General features: G+C 47.9%; 1 protein-coding gene across 1 annotated transcript in view; it reads right to left on the bottom strand.

Moving 5' to 3' along the window:
• The window catches only part of Osbpl11 (oxysterol binding protein-like 11), a gene marked incomplete in the record, with an annotated part of 63,601 nt that overhangs the window by 34,486 nt on the left and 16,762 nt on the right, over window positions 1-12,353 (bottom strand). Inside the window, 4 exon segments of the mRNA XM_013513473.1 lie at window positions 1,246-1,422; window positions 4,339-4,418; window positions 5,303-5,478; window positions 10,939-11,007. Of these exon segments, the coding sequence (XP_013368927.1) occupies window positions 1,246-1,422; window positions 4,339-4,418; window positions 5,303-5,478; window positions 10,939-11,007 (502 nt within the window).

The raw sequence follows: 12,353 nt of genomic DNA, 5'->3' as shown, positions 1-12,353 counted from the left end.
GGAACTGAACCCAGGGTCTTCACACTGAGCAACATTACAGGACCATTTTAAAATCATTTTATTTTGAAATTCAATCTTGTTAAGTTGCCACAGCTGGGCTTGAATGTGGATCCGCCTGCCTTAGCCTCTCAAAGTTCTGAGATTATAGGCATATACTACTAGGCCTGAGTTTTTTTTGTGGGGGTGTTTTTTGACACAGGGTCTTGCTATGTAGTCCAGGCTGGCCTTGAACTCACTATGTCGCCCTGGCTGGCCTTGAACCTGCGGTGCTCCTTCTGCCTCAGCCTCCCAGGTGCTGGGATTACAGGTGTGTGGCACCACATCCAGCTATGCCCAATTTATAAAGACAACTAAAAACAACTCAATAAGAGAGTACATTCTCCTCATCCTCTTGCCCTGAATCATTTGGGTATGATTTATAGTATTATTTTCACCAATCTATTTCTAAGACATCTATAAACTTTATCAACTGTAACTTAGCAAATAATGTCTAAAATATTTAGAACCTAACAGACCATATTCTTTGACATCCAGAGTTACCTGGTACTCATTTTAAAAGAGAAAGAAAAAAAGGTGAGACAAGCCAAAGTCAAAGATGTAACTATCTACTCTATGTATGTGTAAAACTTTCTGTATGTATCAGTCTTTGGGTTTTTGTTCTGATGTATTTATTTTGTGTGCAGGGGTTGAACTCACGATTGTGTGCATGCTAAGCACACGCTTTACCACTGAGCTACACGCTCCATTCCTATACATCAGGTTTTTTTTTTTAAGTCACAGCTGGGAATTGTGGCACATGCCTGTAATCCCGCCTACTGGGGAGGGTAAGGTAGGAGCACTGCAGTTCGAGGCCAGTCTGGGCAATTTAGGGAGGCCCTATCTCAAAATTCTAAAAATGGGATGAGAATGTAGCGCAGTCGGGGGACCGTGCCTGGGTTCAATCCCTAGTGCTGTTCCCACCTAAAACAGAAAGAGCATCACTTGTTTGGCTCTACAGCCTGCCCAGGAGGCCCCACAACTCTCTGACCCCAGATTTTACAGTAAAGCAGTTTATTTTTCCTGGAGACACAAAAGATAGATATGGACTTCTGACAAATGACAGTATACCTAGCACAGAGTTGATGGACATGAGGAAACCCGGGGTATTATATACTCAGGGAAACCATATTTTAACAACTTCTGTGAGAAACCAAGCAAGCGAGATGCCACTTTACGCGGCTACCTTAGACGTCAGTGCACACCTACCTCTCTGACTTCCACCAGGCGGTCCGGCGGTAAGTGGGCTCTTCTGCCCGAGGGCTGCAGCTTGGAGTGCCCCACGCTGAGGAAGGAGATGGCGTTCTGACTCGGCCTCCGCTGGGAAATGGGAGAATTCCCACTTGATGCAAGCGAGAAGCTCCTTGACTTCAAAGGAGGGTTATTCTGTTAGACGAAGAAAATAATTCCACTTAAAAGAAAGTGGGGCTCTCTAGCCATCAACCTACCATACACTTGAGGCTTGTTTTCAGTAACAACCAATTGAAAAAATTAACCTCAGAAGTGACTAAAGAATGTTTCTAAAGATAAAATATAAGCTATGCAAAGTCTAAGCACACATCCCAGAGAAAATTTGAAATCTTTCTTTTTTAGGTACCAGGAATCGAACTCAGGACCTTGTACTTGTCAGGTAGGTGCTTGTGCTGCTGAGCTATATCAGCTATATCCCCGGCCCGAATATTCCAAATCTATTTAGAAAATTAATACCCAGTTTTGCATTCTCAAAGAACTTTCTGTTTCTTATGTTAGAATACCCACATTATTCTAATTTCAGATTGTAGAACAAGATTAACACAAAAACTACTCCGCAATACGCAAACACGTAAAGAAACTCGACTGCACCTCTGAACAGAGTACCTGCGGACCACGGCCTGTGGCCACGTTCTGCAGCGCGAGGTGAAGCAGTGTCAGACTTCCCAAAGACCAGGCTGAAGCGCTAAATTACGACTTTGAAGAATTAGTGATGTGAAGCAGTAGGAAGAATTAAAAAAAAAAAAGTCACGCCTCCCTCTAGATGTGGAGTCCTATGCCATATATTCCCTTCAAACCTCTAATTCCAGATTTCAAATATATACTCTTCTTTCACCTTACAAAAATAAAAATACCCCAACGCAGGCACATGAAAGAGCAACCAATAAGCACAGGAAGGCCGCTCACTGGTCAGTCCTTAGGGAAAAGAACTCGAAATCACAGAGAGCCGATCCCCGCCCACCAGCCTGGCTCGAGTGCGGGCAGGTGCGGGCAGGGGTATGGGGCAACTGGAGCCCTTGCACACCGTCAGGGATGCGAAATGGTGTGGCTGCTTGGAAACGTTTATCAGTGCCTCAAAGTTACTCCGTCCCCCAGCAAGTCTACTCCCGGATCCACATTCTAGAGAACTGAAACACAGTGGGTGATCAAAACATACAGTGACTGTTTACATTTATTTCAGTAAACACTCTGCAAAAATCCCCTTCAAAATACTCCCCCATTTCCACATCAAACACATGTATCCCAGTCTCCCTCTATATTATCTCTCTGAGGTGTGATCAAAAATACGGTGACTGCTGCTGCTGAGCGCCATTGAACTGAAAGCAGGCTCATATAAACACACGATGCAGGGTCCTCGTGTCAGAATGACCACGAAAGGCCAATGTTTTGAATCCACTCATGATATCCAGGCAGCCAGGACAGCGCAACCAAAGACACCCAGGAAACGGGGTCCCAGCGCTGCTGCGGAGAGTGGTGAGAACGATGGGACGAGAGTGTTTGAAGCAAAGGGGAGAATCCTGAGGGGATTCCAGGCAGTGAGTCTTTTATTTTTTACTTATTTATTTATTTTTGTACTGGGAATTGAACTCATGACCTCACACTTGCCAGGCAGGCGCTTATGCCGCTGAGCTATATTCCCGGCCCCCCTGTGTCTTTTATTACAATCAATTTTGAAAATGTAAACATTCACTGTATTTTTCTTTCTTTTTGTTTGAGACAGAGTCTTGCTATGTAGTTCAGGTTGGTCTTGAACTCGCTAGGAGCCCAGACTGGCCCGTACTTGTGACAGTCCTCCTGCTTCACTGGGATTACAGGCTGGGATTACAGGCATGTGCCACACCTGGCTTCACTGTATTTTTCTATCACACCTTGCATCAAAAACACTTTAACAAACACACAGTAGTGTTATTCACATTACCTATAAAGTGGATACAACCCAAGTGTCCAATGATCTGGTTTATGGTAAACACAGGTGGTACATCTATACAAGGGAACATTATTTAGTCTTTAAAAAAAATACAGCTGGGTGCAGACACCTGTAATCCTACCACTTGGGAAGCTGAGGCAGGAGGATCACTGTGAATTCAAGGCCAGCCTGGGCTACAAAGTAAGTTCAAGGCTAGCCTGAACTGCACAGTGAGATCTTGTCTCAAAAAGACAAAAGACAAACAAACAAAAAGAATATAGTATTGCCAGGTGTGGTGGTGCACATCTATAATCCAAGCACTCGGGAGGCTGAGGCAGGAGGATCTTTGTGAGTTTGAGATCAGCCTGGGCTACAAAGTGAGCTCAGGGCCAGCCCGAACTGCATAGCAAGATCCTGTCTCAAAAAGAGCAGAAAAGAAAAACAATACAGTAATGCTACATGCAACAATACAGATGAATCTTAGAAAGGCTATACTAAGTGAGTTGAGTGTGGGGCTAGGGATATAGCTCAGTAGCGTAAGTGCCTGCCTGGCAAGTACAAGGTCCTGAGTTCGATGCCCGGTACCCAAGAAAACCCCCCAAAACCAAAACCAAAACAAAAAAACAAACACCAGCTCTTCAGTGAGTTCAGTGTGGTGGTGCAACCCTGTAATCCCAGCACTTCAGGAGGGAGGCTGAGGCAAGAGGATCACCAACTGCAGCCCAGCCTGGGCAACTCAGAACTAGTGAGACTCTGTCAAAATTTTTAAAAAGGGCTGGGAATGTAGCTAAATGTGAAGGTCCTCGGTTCAATCTCCAATACTGGAAAAAAATAATTTCTTTGTTGAGTGAAGAAAGCCAGACACGATAAACCATATTTTATGTGACTCCATCTGTACAGAAAATTCATGGAAATTGAAACAGACTGGCGCTGGCCCAGAGCCTGGGGAGGAGAATCAGTAATCAACAACGTGTGTGGTAAACAAAATGACCTGGAATATGGCGGCTGCCCCAACTGCACAACCTTGGGAATATACAAAAAACATGGGATTCTGTACTTTGAAAGACTGAATGTTACGCGGCGGAATAGCACCCTATTAAACCTGAAAATCCTCTTCCCCGGGCACCGACGCTGTACCCGCCTACCTTTCCAATGGCTTCAGTGTGGTGCTGCGTGCAGATCTGGAGCCGGCTGACCCAGTGCTGTCTCTCCTTGGCGTCTGTGGCTGAAAAGAAGCACACATTGCTCACGGTGACTCGGGTGCGACCGGCCGTCTACAGTGCAGAGAGCGGGTGGCTGGAGAGCAAAGCCTGGTCCCTCGCTCGAGAGGACCAATGTCCCCGGTGCAGCGCGGCGGGCAGAGGTCATGGTGCCCACCTTGCTGGGGACGTGGAGCAAAGGCTGAGATCTCACAGGGCAGACAGGCTGCATGGGGCGAGGCGAGGACGCGCACTGACGCGGCGTCTTCAGCTCCTCACCGTGACAGTGTGTATTTACAGCAGTAACTTTAAGGGTTTGAGTGCGGTATCATTGATAATTTCCGATCCGAGCACCATGGCCAACTCAGATTATCATTCTACTTTCTGCTGTTTCTTAGATGGAAACCACAAACTTCTACACAATTCACTGCATCCGCGTAGAAGTTATGTGGGCATTTTAATAAACCCCCACCACATACATGAGTCACTGAAAACTGCAAAGAGGGCACAGAAACGAAGACGCCTGGGCGAAAACATCCCCGGCAGACGCAGGAACGTGATTTGAAGCCTGACCCTGCCCAGGCCTGAGCGCTGGCCCGCTTCAGAAAAGTTGCGGGGAGCGGTCTTGTCCTCACAGATGTGTCCCCTGGGGGCCACCGGGCCTCTTTTGGGATGTGATAATAAAAGCTACTGGAAAGTAAAGGCAGTTTAGTTGCTCCTATCCATTACCTGCATTATGCACTTCATACTTGGCCCAAGAACAGCTCCTCTCCATTCAGTGCGGCCCCTGAGAGCCCGAGTGTCCACCCCACGGGGCTGCGGGCAGTGGTTCCCAGGCCCGGAGCTGCCGGGAGGGGGCTGTGAGGAGCTGGGGGGCGGCCAGGTCCCCCTAGCCCGCTCTCCCGCCTACCTCGGAGTTTATACTGCTCGCCGCTGGCTGCGTTCACGGTGAAGGTGTGGGAGTCCTCATCGCTGGGCGAGATGACGGCACCCGCCAGCTGCAGGGTCCCTCGGGGCTTCTGGTTCCTGGACTGCTCGTTCACGAAGTACTCCAGCAGGCCGGCCTCATTGTTCAGCACAAAAAACCTGCGGCGATTGCACGAGAGCTGTGACCTTTAAACACTTCCCCGGGCAACTAAAGCAAGAGAAATTCTCATCACTTAAAAAATATGGATCTTTCTTAGTAAGAAAATGTATTTCTAGCTGGGTGTGGTGGTACACCCCTATAATTAATCCCAGCACTTGGGAGGCTGAGGCAGGAGGACTACTGTGTTTGAGGTCAGCCTAGGCTACAAAGTGAGCTCAAGGCCAGCCTGTACTGCATAGCAAGGCCCTGTCTCAAAAAGACAGAAAAAAAGAAAATACAATTCTAGGCCAGAGATGTAGCTCAGCAGCACCAAAAACCATTTCAAGTAGTAGTACTTGGAAATACAACCCTGAATTTCCTAGCAGGAAAAAAATCACTGAAAAATTAATACACCGTCAACAGGCATGGGAGAGGTGCTTTCATGTTTGTTTGCAGTGCAGGAGCTAAGTCCCAAGGCCTATGTTCGAGGCAAGGCTGGACCGCTGGCCCAGGGAGAGGCACTTAGGTGGGAAGAGGTATGAAGGCACAAAAGGAAACAGCAATGCAGGTCTTACTCCTCCCTTCCTGTCTTCTTCTCTACCTTTACTCTTTTTTTTTTGGTACCAGGAATCGGACTCAGGACCTTGTACTCGCTAGGCAGGTACTTGTGCTGTTGAACTATATCCCTAGCTTTTTTTCTTTTTGAGATCGGGTCTCGCTATGTAGTTCAGAGTGGCTTCGAATTTAGTGATCCTCCTGCCTCAGCCTCTTGAGTGCTGGGATTACAGGCCTGCACCACCAAGCCCTGTGATGGAACATTCATTCAGAGGACAACTTCTCTCTAAAATTCATTAACACGGAGGACAAATCACAGAGGCAAATGGTAGTGAGAACTGTTATTCAAGATTCTCTGGGGAAAAAAATCAAACTCTGAGCTCTGAGGTTAACGCAGTGCTGGGTAGGAAATGGCTGTGGTCTAAGGTTTAAACAGTGAAACACACATGAGAATAATGCTGGGACAGGAGAACTTTGTGAATCTATCATTAAATAGGCCACAACTGAAGACTACTGATCCTGTTTAAAAATGAAAAGGCTGCAACTGGAGACTGGAGAAAACACAGGAACTTGAAACGATGAAATGCTGATCCTTTGGAAAAGAATTCGATGAAATACTGATGGGCTCTGGAAAAGAATCTGATGTTCTGATTTGGTCTTAGATGAACTACTTTAGGAACTAAATTAATTCAAATCCCAACTGAAGGAGCACAACAGTTCTTCTGGGGCGGGCGCTTTCTGAGAGGTTCGGGCACGGAGAAGGTGGGCCCCGCACGCTGGCCTGCTCGGCGCAGCCCCCACGAACAATTTGGTCCAGGTCAAGACCCTGGAGGACGGCGCCTCGCACCTTTTACTCAGGGACTGCGGGAGAGCTGAGGAGCACAGCAGCAGTAAAAGCACCTGAGTGGTGGAAGCAAAGGCTTCTGAGTTCTCAAACTGTTCACAGATTTGATGAAAATATAAATTAACTTAAAAATTTTGAGTGTTTTAAAACTTCAGTGTCATTCATTACTAGTGGGGCTCTGTCGTTCTGCCCAGCGGGCGGCCCAACACCTTTACTTTCTTCTTTTACGGTACTGAGGAGTCTTCACGCTGAGTTACATCCTCAGCACCTTCTAAAAATTTTTTTATTTGAAGTCAGTCTCACTGACTTGATAAGTTGCCCACACCGGGCTGGAATCTGGTATCCTCCTGCCTCAGCCTCCCAGAGTGCTGAGATTACAAGTATGTGCCACCATGCTCAGCTTCCAGCACATTTTCCCCATTTTTAGTAGCTGTTTATTTTCCCACAGATATGAAGGGATTCTTTGAATTAAAATAGCCATTGACATCATCTTAAATTTCTAAAACACTTAAGATCCATCCTTATGAGCCTTCCACGAAACACTCATCCAAAACACCATGAAAGGCTGTTAGCAAGAGAAGACTCTGAAGTCTATTAAAAGCTATTGTTACACACTTTAAATGGAACTGTACAGTACCCTGAGTTTTTCTCAATAAAACTATTAACCAAAACAGTGAGGGAACAAAAGAAAACACTCTTCTCACTGTTCAAATCAATACACAGAATTCAGTTTAAGAGCACAAGGAAAAGCAGTCACTTGAGCGTAGTCCAACGCTGCATGGAAACCTGCTGAGCGGCGCCTCCTTATCCCAAAGCACCACTGCACACTGCCAGCCTGGGGGCGCTGGCAGCCTGGGGGCGCTCCCAGGCGTGCAGAAAGTGCCTCCGGCAGGGGACCCGCACCGCGGCTTCCCAGCTCCCCAGGCGCCAGCCCTGCGCTGTCCTCCAGGACACAGGCCAAGCCAGCCTCACACAGAGAGACTCCGGGTTGGGACATGAGGCCACGCCTGTGTGGAGGCGGCAAAGCTGCCCACCCATTCTGGCAGGCTGGCCTGGCCGTGGGAGTAGAGAGACGGAGCGGCCGCTACGCTTGACGGCGAGGCTGAAGAACCGACGGGCATCTTCCCGCGCACACAACTCACTGAGTGGGCTCTGAGAGCCCCTGCGGGACTGGCATGTTGTTCCTTTTTTTTTTTTAAGCAATTTAGAAATCACGAAGACTACCAGCTGGGAGAAGTAGCTCATCTTTAGGACAGGTCCCCAACTTGAGTTCTGCAAGGCCAACTTTACCCTGACTCGGAAGTCAATCTCAGGATGGACCACAGCCATGGGTCTGGACGGGGGAGGACCACAGGCTCTGCGCTGACCGTCCGGGCTTTAGCCTCGCGCGTGCGCAGCTCGGCAGGCAGAAGGAGAACAAAGCCTAGTGCTCAGGAAAAAGCGACGTGAAAAGACCTTCTTTTCCTGGGAGGGTCTTCTCGTGGACTCAGGCTCGCCTGAGACTTGCAGCCCTCTTGCCTCCACCTCCCGAGTGCTGACCCTGCAGTGTGGGGCACCACACTCAGCCAAAATTCTTACAAGTTAATATTTTGCATTATCATTTGAACACAGAAGTATCCAAAACTTACATAAAAACTGAAATGGAAACAACATGAAAAGACTCTCTTGACATGACCTTTTTAGTTTTTAAATAAAACTGAGAATCTGCTGGGTGTGGTGGCACACACCTGTAAACTCTAGCACTCGGGAGGCTGAGGCAAGAGGATCACCGAGAGTTTGAGGCCAGAGGCCAGCCTGAACTGCATAGTGAGACCCTGTCTCAAAAAGAAAACAAACAAACAAACCCTAAAGAACTGCCCTATCGCTTCAGTAGGGTGATCCTCTGCTGAGTTTTCATACCCAGCTCGCACCTTTTGCAGGACTTCCAACAAGTCACCCTTACTCAATGCCCTAAGGCTGTAACAAACTAAATAAGACCCAAACTGCTTTTCTTAAAAAAAAAAAAAAGTCACATTTTCATTAATACTTCTTATTTCTACTTTTATTTAAAGTGTCTGAGCCATGCATGGTGGAGCACACTGGTAATCCCTGCACTTAGGAGGGTGAGGCAGGAGATCACCGTCTGAATTCAAGGCCAGTCTGGGCTACATAGTGAGACCCTGTCTCAAACTCCTGCCACACCAAAAATTAAGTGTCTGCAAACCACTCCTTCATGAATTACTCCTGTTTCCCAGTCGTTTAAGGTAGGAAGGCAAATTCACTTCCTGTTATTCTATCATGGCCAGAAGCAGAAGTCTCCAAATGACATGTTTTAGAATTAAAAACAGCATGACACAGAATACACAGCTTCATAAAAATAATTTGTCTATAAAAATAGACTTTGGAGCAGGTACAGCAGCTCACACCTATAATCCAACTACTCAGGATCCCAAATTTGAAGCCAGCTTGGGCAATTTAGCAACTTAGTAAGACTTTGTCTCAAACTATAAAAACCAATAAATAAAAAGGTCTGGGGACATAGCTCAGTGTTCCCTGGGCTTAACTTCCAGTACTGCAAAATGAAATGAAACAAAATAAAAAGGGGTAGGGATATAGCCTAGCGCTACACTGCTTACCCAGCGTGCATGAAGTCCATGTTTAATATCCGGTACAGAACAACAGTAACAAAAGTAAATGGAATCAGAATTATTTGGGTTCAAAGTCTAGTTATCTTTTTCTTTTGATACAGGGTCTCACTACGGAGTCCAGGCTGGCCTCATACTCATAATGTAGCCCACGCTGGCCTTGAACTTGTGGTGATCCTGCTGCCTCAGCCTCCTGAGTGCTGGGATTACAGGTGTGTGTGACCATACTCAGTTTCAAAGTCTAGGCTTAACAATTTAAAAGTTTAAAAAGCACAGTAAGAGAGCGCCTTACACTGTGAGGACAGCTATTACTGTAAAACAACAAAAGAAAAAGTCAGGAATGCTGCTGAGGACACGGTGAAATGGGAATCTGTGCACTGCTGGGGAGGGTGTGAGTGGCACAGCTGCTGCGGAAAACAGCATGTGGTCCCCTTAAAAAAAAAAGAAAAGAAATACAGCAGCCAGGCATGGTGGTGTGCACCTGTAGTCCTCCTCACTTGAGATGCTGAGGCAGGAAGATGCCTGGAGCCCAGGAGTCCACAGCCAGCCTGGGCAACAGGGGAAGAACCACTCTGTAATAAAAAAAATCAGCAAAACAGCACGGAAACACTGTACTGTATGCCACAGTGGCTCAATTCTGAGGACAGACAAAAAGAAAGCAGAGACTGAACAGATGCTGGTGCCCCAACATCACAGCAGCCTTGTCACGACAGCCAAAGGCAGGAGCACCCGAACTGCCCATCACAGATGCTCGGATACTCAAACCGTGCGACACACGCACACTGGAATGCACTCAGGCCTAGGAGGGAAAGCTCTGTACCGCGGAGGAGCCCTCATCACATCACTCAGTCCCCGAGGGCAGACAGCAGAGACTCAAGCGGAAGAGTCCATGCCAGGGGTGCAGGGGTGTGTGTGTGTGTGTGTGTGTATGATATAACGGGTGCAGTGTCAGTTTGAGAAGATGAAAATGTTTAGAGATGGATGCTGGGGATTGCTGTATAAAAATACGTACGTATTTGATGGCATTGAACCATATGCTTAGAATGGTTACAATGGCAATTCTTATGCATATTTTATCACAATAAAAAATTGGAAGTTTAACACACCTCTGCCATGCAAAAATCACTTCCACTAAGCATCGGGCTCTGGCGGCCCACTGACTGGCTGCGTGTGGCCTCAGGCTGGTCATCTAACCTCTCCCAGGCCCGAAGTGCTGTGAGAACCCAGCACAGCCCAACCTTCCCTGCACCCAACCTCAAGTGCGAGGCAGGAGAGCAGCCCCACGGCAGGGGTCCCGCCTCCTCCGCCTCCGAGAAATAGGAGAGAGGGGGTCAGCCTCGTCTCCAGCAGGCTTCCAAGCTGAGTCTGTCACAGCTCGCCCGTTACATCCGAGTGTACGTTACCAGCCCGGTTCTGTGGTGTGGCAGAGCTGAGGGGACCCAAGCAAGCACGCTTACCTGTACTGCCACCCGGTGACAAGGTTGGTGTACTTCATTAGGTAGCCGTACACGTTTTCCATGTGATCGCTGTGGCGAAAGAACAGAAAGAGGCAAACTCAGTGCAAAGAGGAAGCACAAACAAAGCCTCTCTCCTCTAAGCGGCGCGTCTCAGGGGTCTTGTCCCCGCAGTGGAGAGAGGACACAACCGGGAATCACCACACTCAGTTTATTGCTCAAAAATAACCAAAGAAGGGTCCGGTTTGAGTAACGTCTCCTCACTCTCCCATCAGAGGCCAAAGTGCTGTCCCTGAGTCCTTGGTTTCTGAAATACAGATCCTGGCTTGGGAGAGTGTGACAGCTCACTCCCACTGCCTGCCCAGGCAGATGTGACGCTACGGCCCTCGTCACCGGGAAAATCTCGTTTGGGGACTGCCCTGCACCAGCTTACGGTGCGACCACTGAGTTTATTACTTTTTTGCTGTGAGACAGGGCCTCACTTTGTAGCCCAGGTTGGCCTTGAACTCTTGGTGATTCTCCTGCCTCAGCCTCCCAAGCACTGGGATTACAGGTGTGCACCACGCCTGGCTCCTTTTCTTTTCTGTTTTTTTTTTTGACAGCACTGGTTGAACTCATCTTGCCATACGTTCTAACCCTCACAACTAGAAGAAAGGACTCTTGCCTGGGGTCCATATGCTTCCTAAATTTCAGGGCCGAGCAGCTTTCTGCAGCCATGGAAGTTCTTGGCCCCACGGGCCCTGCCTTGAGGTGACTCCCCAGCACGCCTGCGTTCCGGGTCCACTGTGCCCGCCCCCTCCCCTGCGGTCACCCACTCATTCTTCCTCTGTTCCGCCCTGCAGCTCTGAAATACTCATTTCCACTCCACTGACCCACAAAAGCCTCGAGCAGTGCATAACCTAAAGCAGGCATTTCTTCTGAGTGCCAACCCAGTCCCCAGCTGTCATTTTGGGAAGGCCGCCTTCATCCAGATTCCCCAGTGTTCCGCCCTAGCTAGCAGCGCAGTGAAAGCATCAGCTCCACCACAGTTCAAGTCCTCTGGTTCCAGGACTGCACGTATTCAAACGCGCGTGCTCTGTGGGGAGAAACCTCACTAACACCTTCAGTATGCTCTTTACACCTGAGAAAAACAAAGAAAACATATTTCATCTATATTTTAGCAATCAAAGAAAATGCATCTGTAATCCCAGCAATTGTGAAGCTGAGGCAGGAGGATCCCCAAGAGTTTGAGGCCAGCCTGGCCTACAGAGAATTCAAGGCCAGCCTGGAATACATGGTAAGACCCTGTCTCAAAAAAACCAACAACAAAAAACACAAAGAAAATGCACCAACTCCATTGTCTTTATTCATCACTACTCTCGTTTCACAATGTTTTTCCTTTTTCCTTTTTCTTTCTCTCTCTCTTTTTTTTTTTTTGT

Source organism: Chinchilla lanigera, unplaced genomic scaffold (assembly GCF_000276665.1).
Source record: "Chinchilla lanigera isolate Chin_1 unplaced genomic scaffold, ChiLan1.0 scaffold00019, whole genome shotgun sequence".
NCBI classification, from domain to species: Eukaryota; Metazoa; Chordata; class Mammalia; order Rodentia; family Chinchillidae; genus Chinchilla; species Chinchilla lanigera.
Note: the sequence above shows the minus strand (reverse complement) of the source record. Positions and strands in the feature narration are given on the sequence as shown.